Source organism: Artibeus jamaicensis, unplaced genomic scaffold, assembly GCF_021234435.1.
Source record: "Artibeus jamaicensis isolate MK-2021 breed Jamaican fruit bat unplaced genomic scaffold, CSHL_Jam_final contig_196, whole genome shotgun sequence".
Taxonomy (NCBI): Eukaryota; Metazoa; Chordata; class Mammalia; order Chiroptera; family Phyllostomidae; genus Artibeus; species Artibeus jamaicensis.
In genome coordinates, this window is record NW_026521401.1 from 2,876,825 (window position 1) to 2,890,439 (window position 13,615).

General features: G+C 38.1%; 1 protein-coding gene and 1 pseudogene across 9 annotated transcripts in view; one reads left to right on the forward strand and one right to left on the reverse strand.

Annotated features, from left to right (window-relative positions):
• Positions 1 to 13,615, forward strand: part of KMT2A (lysine methyltransferase 2A) — a 97,448-nt gene that overhangs the window by 70,576 nt on the left and 13,257 nt on the right. For all 9 annotated transcript variants that reach the window (XM_053672417.1, XM_053672418.1, XM_053672408.1 and 6 more), the window contains 4 exons: positions 433 to 513; positions 2,316 to 2,380; positions 4,651 to 4,821; positions 6,863 to 6,937. In XM_053672417.1, coding sequence (XP_053528392.1) covers positions 433 to 513; positions 2,316 to 2,380; positions 4,651 to 4,821; positions 6,863 to 6,937 — 392 coding nt within the window. The remainder of the gene's footprint in view (positions 1 to 432; positions 514 to 2,315; positions 2,381 to 4,650; positions 4,822 to 6,862; positions 6,938 to 13,615) is intronic.
• Positions 3,490 to 3,959, reverse strand: LOC119050763 (60S ribosomal protein L23a-like; annotated as a pseudogene).

A 13,615-nucleotide genomic window follows, 5' to 3' on the forward strand; every position in this document is an offset into this window, starting at 1 on the left:
TGATTTAAAACTGCTGCTGCTGTTTGCTTCTGTTTCTTCTGTGCTAAGGCTTAAGATACTGAAGGATGATTATTCCTGTTTACAGGGCAAAGCCCCCAGTGTAGATACTTATGAAGTCCTATTAAAAATATTAGTAAAGTATAACATAAATGATGTACACATGTGCATTTTTACATATATATGCACCCATGTAGCCACCATTTAAATCACAATATGAAACACCTCTAGTGCTCCGGAAGGCTCCTTGTGCCCTTTCTTAGTCAGTGACCCTTGTAGGGTAGTCATCATCTAACCTGTCTCGCCACAGGTTGGTTTTCCTGGTTTATAAGTTTTATTAGATCCTGACAGAGTCATTTCTTTTGACTGACCTCCACAGTTGGTACATATTCACTGGTGGTTTTTCTTGAAAAGATATAAACAATTCTGTTTTAGGACTCCAAGAGCAGAGGCCGAGCAGCAAGATACAGCTAATGTGGAACAGTCATCACAAAAGGAGTGTGGGAAGCATGTAGGGTAAGCAAGTGTAAAAACTGGTTCTCTAACATTAAGTCCTCTATTCTGTCCACATAAAGAGTAGTTTTTTTCTGCCCTGGCTAGTGTAGCTCAGTGGATGGAGTGTGGGCCTGTGAAGCAAAGGGTCACTGGTTCAATTCCCAGTCAGGGCACATGCCTGGGTTGTGGGCCAGGTCCTCTGTAGGAGGAGTGCTCCAGAGGCAACCACACACTGATGTTTCTCTCCCTCTCTTTCTCCTTCCCTTCCCTTCTCTAAAAATAAATACAATCTTTAAAAAAATAGTCGTTTCTGATTTATATTAATTTTCATTTGTCAAAGGTTTATTTTAATAGAAGTAATACATACATGTTAAAAAGAAAGCAGTGTAGAATCCTTTAAATAATGGATAATGGTGCCCTGTTCATCCTGCCTAACCCCCTTCCCAGTCTATTCTTTAGAGGTAATGATTTGTTTTCATCCATACGGACACTTGCATTCATATACAGATAAAGATGGTATATATATATATATATATATATATATATCCTTTTTACATGAAATGAATAATGCTATACATACAGTTCTTTACTTGGTTTTATCACTTATCGTATATACATTTCTGTGCCAGTAAATACAGATGCACATAATTTTTAAAATAAATGTTATTTATTTTTAGAGAAAGGGGAAGAGGGGGAAAGAAACACCCATGTACAAGAGAAACATCAGCTGGTTGCCCTCCTATTTCCTAACTATGGACCTGGCCCAAAATACAGGCATTGCCTTGACCAGGAATTGAACTGGTGACCTTTCCAGCAACTTTTCAGTTTGCAGGATGATGCCCAACCACTGAGCCACACTAGTCAGGGCATAGATGCACTTCATTTTTTTATGCCTGCCTCCAGCTCTAGTGTGTGCATCTACAATAATTTATTTAACTAGCCCCTTTGATATATATCTGGATTGTTCCCAAGACTTAATCTTTTAAAGTGAAGATTGATGGTGGTTACTGCTCATGCAGTTTACTTTTGTTTTTAATTAAAGCAACCAACTTAGCAGTTCTTAAGTACTCCAGAACTGCTTCTAACAAGTGTGCTTTTTTTCAATATTAATACTAAGAGTATAAGAAAAAAATGAAGGATACAATCTACAAATTCAGAAGTAGAAATTTAATGTCAATACTTGGGATGGGGGGAATCTCATAAAAGATTGTTTTAGCCCTGGTCCTTGTGGCTCAGTGGGAGCATTTTTCTGTGATGGAAAGGTTGTGGGTTCAGCTCCAGTCAGGGTGTATGTGGGGGGAGGCAGTCCAGTCAGTGTTCTCTTTCCTCCTTTCTTTCTAAGAAGCAATGGGGATGAGAAAGATGGGTATACGTTATATACCATACAGTAGTGTGGTGATGGTATTCATTCAACAGGTTCTATACGAAGCACTCTGTGGTTTTCCATTTGTTGTTTTGAATAATGGACACAGCTGTATGTCAGATTATATTTTTTATCTTTCAATTAAAGAACTACTGAAGGCCCTGGCTGGTGTGGCTCAGTGGATTGAGTACGAGCCCGCGAACCAGATAATCAAGGTTCGATTCCCAGTCAGGGCACATGCCTGGGTTGCAGGCCAGTTCCCTGCAGGCCAGTTCCCAGCAGGCTAGTTCCCAGGAGGGGACACACGAAAGGCAACCATACATTGATGTTTCTCTCCCTCTCTCCTTCTCTTCTCCTCTAAAGATAAATAAATAAAATCTTTAAAAAAAAGAACTACCGATGTCACATCTCACATTTGTTTTTTGGGGGGGTTTTGTGTGTGTGTTTTATGTTTTTTTAGGCAAGTGGCTGTTCTTCCTGAGATTCAGACACCACAAAATCCAGCACGTGAACAAGAAAGTACAGGTATGTGGGTAGGTTAAGAGGTTAGAATCAGAATTTCAAAGCCAAATGTACTATACAAAACACTTACATTGCCTACTGATTTTCTAGATTTAAAAAATTTCTTAGTGCCAAAGAAGTTAAGTGATTAGCCAGAGTTGTAGACTGATACTCAGAGCATTTATCTCCTGGTTCTATGCTGTTACACTCTATATTATGTGGTCATCCATCAACTAAAGGAGGTAGACCAAAATCTCCACTCTTGGGCCCTGCTTGATTTAGTAGCAGGGTGATTTAAATAGCCAGTGATGATCTGACTTTATTCATTCCTTAGTTGTCACTAAGGAAAACAAAAGTACCATTTTCATTATATGAGAGCCAGATTTTGGTTGTGACGCCAGATACATCTCCATGCCACTTTCTGTCTGTCCTAATGACCTTGATCAGTACACACTGGTCACTTCAGGATTAGAGAGCTCTGCATATTAGGCTTTGCCCATTTCCCTCAAGGGGTCTTTGCAAAAGAGAAACCGGTAGAGAAAATGTTTAGTCCTAAGGTTTGAGATGAAATCACATCCTGCTGACTTGCTGATTCCTCCAGAGTATTGATATACCTCTTTTATGTAAGAAGGCAGTAAGGGCTGCTAACGCAGACTCTGGAGCCAGGTGGGTTAAAACAGCAGCATTACCATTTATTCATTATATGAACTTGGGCTGCTAGGCTACTTACCTAACCTCACTCTTCCTCAGTTTCTCTCCTTTGAAATGTAGAAAATAATAACACCTACCTCACTGGGTTGTTATGAGGTTTACATAAGTTAATATATAGGCAATTCCAAGAAGGGTTTCCAATACATACTGCTTCATACACATTAACCATTATTCGTTTTTGACTTAAACTCTGTTGAGGGCAATTACTTATTGAAAACTAACAAAGTGTCATACTAGAAACTACCAGAAAGACAGCATGACTTTAGGTTTTAAAAAATTCTCATTTTAGTTGTTTTTAGCTATGACCTAGGTACTGGGTTGGCCAAAAAGTCCATTATGTTTTTTGTTGATTTTTTGTTTGCTTATTCATTTGTTTTGTAGTATAAAATTTTTATATTTAGAATTGGCTAGATGGGCTCATTTTAGATGATCCCAATTTTGTTGGCAGTGTCCAAAGCATCATAGTCTGGAGCCAGTCGAATATATGCCTTCTTCTCCCCATCAGGCCCGATCAGGGTGTTGACCTTGGCTGCATCAATATCATACAGCTTCTTCACAGCCTATTTGACCTTGTGCTTGTTTGCCTTGACATCCACAATGAACACAGTGTGTTGTCCTCTGTCTTCTTCATGGCCTACTCAGTAGTCAGGGGGAACTCGATGATGGCGTAGTGGTCAAGCCTGTTTCTCCTGGGGGCGCTCTTCCAAGCGTATTTAGGCTGCCTTCAGAGCTGCAGTGTCTTAGGCCTCCTGAAGGTGGGTGACATGCAGATATTCTTTTTGTGGCTGTGGACTCCTTTTAGCATTGCTTTCTTTGCTTTCAAAGCCTTTGCCTTGGCTTCAGCTTTGGGAGGGGCAGGGCCTTCCTTCTTCGCTTTGGGCGCCATGTTCATAAAAAGGGTTTCCTAGATCCATTTTTGGCTCTAGTAGTACCTAATTGTCTTTAACTTCATTTCAAACAGTTTTGTTCGATTGTATTGTGACAGCTGTGCATTTTAAAAAAATGGAAATTGGTGAGTTTTTGTGTAGGCATTTTAATATTGAAGATGGAGGAAAATACGCAACATTTTTGTTGCATTATGCTTTGTTATTTCAAGAAAGGTAAAAACATAACTGAAATGCAAAAAAAGGTTTGTGCAGTGTATGGAGAAGGTACTGTAACTGGTCAAACATGTAAAAACTGGTTTGTGTAGTTTCTTGGTACTACTGACATTTTGGCCAAGTAATTCTTTGCTGTGGGGCTGTTTTATTCATTGGAAGATGTTTAACAGCACCCCTGGTCTTTACCCACTAGAAACCAATAAGCAGGAGATAGCTGACAAACTCAAAATATCCAGAGCAATAAGGTTATTGGTGAAAATGGAAAGTGTATCTTTTATTTTTTGGAAACAATGTAATGGACTTTTGGGCCAACTCAATGGTAAGCTGTTGCACCTCTTTGAGACTCAGTTTTATTGTCTGCATATGGAAATAATACCAACTATGTAATGTTGTTAAGCTTAGAGATAATGTATATAAAGTCAATGTTCCAGAAGTGTTTGCTGTTGCAACCACTTTGTCTATTCTCCATATTCTTCCTCATAGAACCTAAAACAGTAGAAGAAGAAGAAACTAATTTCAGCTCTCCACTGATGCTTTGGCTCCAGCAAGAACAGAAGCGGAAGGAAAGCTTTACTGATAAAAAGCCCAAGAAAGGACTTATTTTTGAAATTTCAAGTGATGATGGCTTTCAGATCTGTGCAGAAAGTATTGAAGGCAAGTGGATTAAATTAGGTTGGCCCACCAGCATAGTTGTTATTTCAGCTAGTTATGCACTTTGTGTGTATTTTTACCACTTGTATGGGCAGCTTTGTGCTAGCTATAATGCAAGATATTTGGAGACTCTATATATTTAATTTTTCCTTAAGAACTTAGTGTTCTTAAGAAATAGTCCATACTTTATGTGAAAAATTAGTGATACAGTTTATGTGTTTAAGATTGCACACACCCTAGCAGAGCATGTGACACCTCTGTTATCTCTCTAGCTTTGTCTGCTACTACTTCCTTATGTACCCAACACACAATTCTCACTCTGTCCATACATTTCTTCCCTCTGTTGGCAATGCTTTTCCAGTCCTCATTCACCTAGTGGATTTCAACTCATCCTTTAAGATTCAGCTTGGAAAATCTTCTGTCACCTTCTGAGGCAGATAAGGAATCCCACTCTCTGCTCTCTGCCCCTTTTAGATTCTTAAATGTGTCTCTCTCGTAGCTTAAAATGTGTTCTATAAATGTTCATTTATATTATGTCTTGTTCAATCAACAGGGAGCTTCCCATGAGGACTTGAATTTTATTTTCTTATTCATCTTTGTACCCCAAGCACATAGGTGTTCAGTAACTGTTGAAGAACTAGTGAATGTTCTATAGGCAGTAAGTACTAGAGGAGTTTGAAGGAAAGAAAGATCACTGTAGTTCAACTAGGGTTATAAAAACCCGTGAAGATAATAGAATAGAAGATTCTTTATGCCCTGACCGGGTGGCTCAGTTGGTTGGAGCATCAACATCACATACACCAAAAGGTGGTGGGTTCAGTTCCCAGTCAGGGCACATAAATAGGTTACAGGATCGATCTTTGGGTGGGGTGCATAAAAGAGACAACCAATCAGTGTTTCTCTCTCTCTCCCCTTCTCCCTTCCCCTCTTCCTCTGACCCTACCTCCCTCCTTCCCTCTCTCCCTCTCTCCCCCTTCCTCTCTCTAAAATCAGTAAACATATACTTGGGTGAGGATTTTAAAAAATTGATGATTCTTTAAAGGAGATGATAGAATTTGGGTTAGGCAAAGGGAAGGGGGAGTGCTTTCTTAGAAGTGATATAAGTTAGGAAGACAGCATTAAATCTGGTGGAGGTAGAGTAGTGTCAGGTGGGAAAATGATGTTTAAATCCCTGCCACATAGTAGTGAAACAGAAAATTGGGAAGGTGGATTGGACACAGGTTTTGTAGGGCTGTCAGTGCCAAATGATGAGGGCTTTGAAAATTTGGGAGAGTGGAATAAAAGCTTAATGTGGTAGCTTCATATGAGATGGACTTGGACACACTAGAAGACAAGAGGTCACTACTGAGAGGTGCTTCAGTAGAAATGTCAAGTAATAAAGCCCCTTTCCAGTAGGAAAAGAAAGAAGAACAGACACACTTAATGACTGCTTGGATATGGAGAACAGGGGAATCAAAGATGGCTCTGAAGATTCAGGCCAGGGTCACTAAGAAAAAAACATGTGTTAGGAAAACTATTTTGAGAGTATGAAATCCACATATGGGTTATTTGCCACCACTTCATGCTTCTCTGACAGTGAAAGATCACAGAATCTTAGGTTAGAACTGGAAGGGATTATAAAGTTTTTCTAGTTCCACCCCTTAATTTTAAGGAACTAAGAAGTTAGGATCTTACCACAGTCTTGGTTAAATTATTAATGCTAGAATTATATTTGTTAGGAGTACAGGGAGTAGAATTAATACCAAATGTTTAGGTTTGGGATCCAGATTACCAACAGGGGATGTGAAATGCTTTGGGGACTTGGGGTCATTTTCACAAGTTATGACTCTTCTTACTGCTCTGTGTCCCTTCTAAAAGAAACACTTCTGCGTAGTGTACCTTTCTAGCTTCTTTCTTATGCATGGAAATGATTTAAACAAGACCAAAAAAAAAAAAAAACCCTGTTCTAGCAGGTTGTGTTTTCATGCTTTAGGGATTCTAAGCACAAAGCTTATGCATATCACTGGTGTTGAGATATTTGCTTTAATATTTTATTTTCTCACAGATGCATGGAAGTCATTGACAGATAAAGTCCAGGAAGCTCGATCAAATGCCCGCCTAAAGCAGCTGTCATTTGCAGGTAATTTCTATAGAATGATAAACTTACTCCTGTCTCAGAGTGGTAACTCGTTGGTCTAAGAGTCGATTCTACCAAAAAAATCATTTTTTAAAATAATTTTTACAGCTTTATTGTGATAAAATTCTTACACAGTTTACCCATTTAAAGAATATAATTTAGTGGCTTTTAGTGTATTCACAGAGTTGTGCGACCATTACTTGTTTATAATTCCAGGACCTTTTTATTATCACTAAAAGAAACCTGTACTCATGAGCAGTCATTTCTCAGCCCAGCCCCTAAAAATCACTGATCTGCTTCCTGTATCTGGATTTGCTTGGACATTTCATAGAAATGGAATCAGACAACATGTGACCTTTTGTGACTGCCTTCTTTCATTTAATATGATGCTTTCAAGATTTCTCTGTTCTGTAACATTGCATCAGTATTCCACTACTTTTTTTAATAAAAATTTTTGTTTTGTTTTGGTAAAATACACATAAAATTTACCACTTTAACCATTTTTAGGTGTGCAGTTCATTGGTGTTAAATACATTCACATTATTGTGCAACCACCACCCACATATATACCCATTAAACAATAACTCTCCATTCTTTTCTTCATCCTGGCCCCTGGCAACCACCATTCTGTTTTCTTTCTATGCGGGTTTGACTACTCTGAGTATCTCATATAATCATATAGTATGCGAATGGCTTATTTCACTCAGTACAGTGTCCCCAAGGTCCATTATATTGCAGCATTTCTTTCCTTTTTAAGACTGAATAATATTTAACTGTATGTATATTTCACATTTTGCATATCCACCAATCGTTGATGGACACTTTGATTGCTTCTGTATTTTAGCTACTGCAAATAATTCTGCTATGAACATGGGTATAAAGATATCTCTGAGAACCTGCTTTCAATTCTTTTGGGGGGAATATATACCTAACTGTGGGATTGCTGGTTCATATGATAGTTCAGTTCTTTTTTAATATATTTTATTGATTATGCAATTATAGTTGTCCCATTTCCCTGCCCACCTCCCACCCCCCCATCCCGCTTTTTTCCACTCTGCCTTGCATCCCCCTCCCGCCTGTATTCCTCCCTGCCCCACTTAGTTCATGTCCATGGGTCTTACATATAAGTTCTTTGGCTTCTCCATTTCCCATACTGTTCTTAATCTCTCCTTATTTTGTACCTACTATTTATGCTTCTAATTCCACGTACCTCTTTCCCCATTCTTCCCCCACCCCCTCCCTGCTGATAACACTCCATGTGATCTCTATTCCTATGAATCTCTTCCTGTTACAGTTGTTTGCTTTGTTCATTTTTGTTTTTGTTTTACATAGGTTCATTTGTCAATGACTGAATTTGTTATCATTTTACTGATCATATTTTTTATCTTCTTCACCTTAGATAAATCCCTTTAACATTTTAGTCAGAAGCACTGTATATACCGTTCCATTCTAAATGAAAGTTTTGCTGGATAGAGCAATCTTGGATATAGGTCCTTGCCTTTCAGGACTTGGAATACTTCTTTCCGGCCTGTTCTTGCCTGTAAGGTTTCTATTGAGAAATCAGCTGACAGTCTGATGGGAACTCCTTTGTAGGCAACTGTCTCATTTTCTCTTGCTGCTTTTAAGATTCTCTCCTTATCTTTAATCTTGGGTAATGTAATTATAGATGTGCCTCAGTGTTTTCTTCCTTGGGTTCAACTTCTTTGAGACTCTCTGAGCTTCCTAGACTTCCTGGAAGTCTATTTATTTCTTTTGCCAGATTAGGCAATAATTTACTTTTTCAAATAAGTTTTCCATTTATTGCTCTCCACCTAGAATCCCTGTGATTCAGATGTTGGAACATTTAAAGTTGTCCTGGAGGTTCCTAAGCCTTTCCTCATATTTTTGAATTCTTGTTTCTTCATTCTGTTCTGGTTGAGCGTTTCTTTCTTTCTTCTGGTCCAAGCTGTTGATTCGAGTCCCAGTTTCCTTCCCTTCACTGTTGGTTCCCTGTGCATTTTCCTTTATTTCACTTTGCATAGCCTTTCCTTTTTCCTCTATTTTGTGACCATACTCAACCAATTCTGTGAGTGTCGTGATGACCAGTGTTTTGAACTGTGCATCTGATAGGTTGGCTGTCTCTTCATTGCTTAGTTGTATTTTTTTTTCTGGAGCTTTGATTTGTTCTTTCATTTGGGCCCTTTTTTTGGAGGGGGAGGTGTCAGGGTACCTGGTACAATGTAGTAAGGGTTGGAGCCTTAGGTGTTCACCAGGGTGGGGCAACCCAGGTTGCTGCTTTGTGGCACTGTGTGCGGGGGAGGGGTCAGAGAGGAAACAGTGCGGCTTGTTGGGCTCTGGCCGGTTTTCTGTCACTTCCCTTGCTACCCACTAGCAAATTGGGCCCTTCTGGTGCTGATTCCTGGGTGGGTGAGTTTGTGTACGTTTTAGGACCTTATGGGTCTCTCCAACAAACTCTCCTATGAGGCTAGAAGTTTCTCCCACTACCTTGACTGTCACAGATTTTTTTCAGTCAGAGGTTTTGAGGCTTTTTATTTCCCCGTGCTGGAACCCAGGGTTGTGCAGTCTGTCTTGCCCCTGAATTGTTCCTCCTGGTTTATCCACACTCAAATGTGGGACTGCCCATTTGGCCAGCCATTGCCTCACTCAGTTGGGTCCTCTCCGCCCTGGCTGCCTATCTCCACCCCTCCTATTGGCCTGGATGAATGTTTCTTCTTTAATTCCTTGGTTGTCGGACTTCTATACAGTTCAGTTTTCTGGCAGTTCCTATTGTTTTTTCATTTTTAAATGTGTTGTTGTCCTTCTTTTGGTTGTGCAGGGAGGCACAGTGTATCTGCCTATGGCTCCATCTTGGCCAGAAGTTGTTATCTTAACTTTCTATTTTTAACTTTTTGAGGAACTGTCATACCATTTGCCACAGCAGCTGTACCATTTTACATTCCCATGACAGTGCACAAGGATTTCAGTTTCTTATCGTTCTTGCCAACACTTGTTTTCTATTTCATAGCAGTTATCCTTATTAGGTATAAGGTAGAATCTCATAGTTTTTGATTTACATCCCTAATGGTTCATAACATTGAGCATTTTCTCATGTGTTTTATTGTCATTTGTATATCTTCTTTGGAGAAATGTCTATTCAAGTGCTTTACCTATTTTTGAATTTGGGTTGTGTGTTATTTCCATTGTTGAAGTTTAGAAATTCTCTCTAAAGGGTGGGGCAAAAGTAGGTTTACAGTTGTGAGTATGCGAGACAGTTTATTCTTATATTGTTATTTATTACTTACTTTATGATTTTCCATACAAATAACTGTAAACCTACTTTTGTCCCATCCTGAATATTCCGAGGATAGTGTCCCTTGTTTTTTCCCCAGGTTTGTGAGGGATGTATTTTGGGAGCAAGAAAATATGGTTTATAGGTCCTGCTCTGACCAACTGTGATTGTCATTAGATGAACTGTAATTAAATTTTTACGTGTTACTCTGACCTGGTTATTAATAATGTATAAAATTCTACACCTGGAGGAAACTAGCATTTATTTGTTTTTTTTAAATATTCTTACTAGAGGATGAGTATATTGATTTTAGAAAAAGAGAGAGAGAAACATTGATTGGTTACCTCTCATATATACCATGACCAGGGATTGAACCCACAACCTTTTGGTGTACAGGACAGTGCTCTAACCAACTGAGCACCTGCCTAACCGTGGTGAAAACCAGCATTTTGACTCAGTATTCTCAACCTCAAATTGAATAGCCTAGCCCTTTGGTTTATCCATGTCTTTTACTGTAATATGCAGTGAATGGTATGGTAAGAAACTATGAGGTCTAAGGGCAGATATAAAGAATTCAAGTACTATCTCCACCCTGCTGCTATCACTATTACATTGGATTCAGATAAGTAACTTCTCTGAATCTTAATCTCCTTCAAAATTTGTGAGAATTAATTAAAATAATGAATCTGACACTATTGGCAGCTATTTATTTATATATCCTAATATAGCTAATGTACCCAGTTTTAAGACCATTATCCTGACTGATGGGATTTGAAACAGAATTCAGAGGAATTACTGAATACCAGCAACTTTTTATGCACAAATTTTTTTAACTTTTTTCTTTGGTTACATAGGCCTTTAATGTCATATGCAAGAAATCACTGCCAAATCCAGTGTTACAAAGATTTTTTTCCTGTGTTTTAAGAGTTTTATAGTTTTAGGTCTTACATTTAGGTTCTTGGAACGTTTTAAGTTAATTTCTATATGTGGTATTAGGTAAGGTTCCAGCTTCACTCTTTTGCATATGGATATCCAGTTTATCTGGCACCCTTTCTTAAGAAGACTGTCCTTCCCCATTGAATGGTCTTGGCACCTTGGCAAAAATCATTTGGCCAAATATGTGAGGGTATATTACTGAGCCCTCTATCCTATTCTGTATATCTACATATCTGTCTTTATGACAGTACCACACTGTTTTGATTACTGTAGCTTTGTTTCCAGTTTTTTACTTTTTATTGAATTTATTGGGGTGATGCTAGTTAACAAAATTATACAGGTTTCAGGTGCACAATTCTACAACACAGCATGTTGTCACTTTTGAAGTCAGGAAATATGGATCCTCCAGTTTCATTCTTTTTTCAAGATTGTTTTGGCTATTCAGGGTCCCTTGAGATTTTTCTTAAACTTTTTTATGTATTTATTTTTAGAGACAGTGGAAGGAAGGGAGAAAGAAAGGGAGAGAAACATTGATGTGTGGTTGCCTCTTGCATGCCCCCATGCTGGGAACCTGGCCTGCAACCCGGGCATGTGCTGTGGACTGGAGATTGATCCAGTGACCCTCCACAGCAGGGTCAGACCAGCCACAGCAGGGTCCCATGAGATTTAATGTGAATTTCAGGATGGGTTTTTCTATTTCTGCAGAAAACTTCGTTGGGATTTTGATAGGGATTGCCCTGAATCTATCAATCACTTTGGATACCCTTGACATCCTAACAATATTAAGCCTTCTGATCCATGAACGTAGAATGTTTCCATTTACTTGTGTCCTTTTACAATTTATTTCAGCAATGTTTTCTAGTTTTTAAAAAAATGTTTTATTTCTCTATTTCTATAAAGAGGGGAAGAGAAGGGAGAAAGAGAGGGAGAGAAACATCAGTTGTCTCTCGCATGACCCCAGCTGGGGACCTGACCTACAAACCAGGCATGTGCCTCGACTGGGAATTGAACTAGCAACCCTTCTGTTTGCAGGCCAGCATTCATACCCACTGAGCCACACCAGCCAGGGCTGTTTCGTAGTTTTTATTGTACAAGTCTCTCACCTCCTTAAGTTAAATCTTAAGTTTTTTCACTTTGTGGTGCTATTATGAATGGAATTGTTTTTTGAAATTTTCATTTCACATTGTTCATTATTCATATGGAGAAATGCAACTATTTTTGTGCATCAACTTTATATCATGCTACTTTACTGAATTTATTTACTTGTCCTTAGTAGCTATTTTGTGGAATTTTTAGGACTTTCTACATATAAGAGAACATCTGCAAACAGATAGTCTTTCTTCTTCCTTTCTAATTTGGGTGCCTTTTATTTATGTATTTTTTTTTTTACCTAATTGCTCTCACTAGAACTCCCAATACTATATTGAGTAGAAGTAGTGAGAGTAGACATTCTTGCTTTTTCCATGATCTTAAGGGAAAGCTTTCAGTCTTTCACCATTGAGTCTGATGTTTGCTGTGAGTTTTCATATATGGTTTGTATTAGTATTTCATTCCTTTATATTGCCAAATAATGTTCCATTATGTGATATCCCGTGTATACTGTATTCATCAAACTGGATTTTTTCCACCTTCTATGATGAATAGTGTTACCATGAACATTCATATACAAATTTTTGTGTAGGCATGTTTTTATTCCTCTTGGGTATGTACCTAGAATTGGAATTGCTGGGTTATGCGGTAACTATGTGTTTAATTTTTTTAAGGAACTAGCAAATAGTTTTTTCAAACTAGCTACATTGTTTTGTTTCCACCAACAATGTACAGTGGTTCCAGTGTCCACATCCTTGCCAGTACTTATAATTGTCTGTCTTTTTAGTATAGACATCTTATTGTGTGAGATGGTATCTCATTGTGGTTTTGTTACACCTCTTTTTTATTTTTACTGTAGAAAAATGTCTTTAATAACCATAATTTTGTAAATTGTGAGTACATTATCTTCATGAAAAATCTCCTACCTCTAAATAAGGAACATTACCCTTTCATGCAAATTTTGTCTGTTTCTGCACACACTACTTAACGATAAAGCATAGAGTCAACCTTCTCTGTATTCTCAAATTTCTAAGTTGCCTGAATGAAATTTTTTACTTTCCCAAATGCATGGATTAGATTAATGTACATAATAGCCACAGAGACTCATTAAATACCTTCTTTTCAAAGTTGAAAGTTTCTCGAAGCTATTAGACTACAAATTAAATTTAGGCAGTGTAAAAATACTAATACAACTGTTTCCAGTGAACATTAAAGATTTTAATCCATTGACTCTGTATTTTCCATATCTAACTCTCTAACCTCTTTCATACTGATAATAGGAAGGGAAGTGAATGCATACTTAGAGGAATATAACCCTTATAATGTTTCTGTTTTAAAAAAGAGAGGGAAAATGTTTGAAGTGTACATTAGGAAATATTAATATTTCT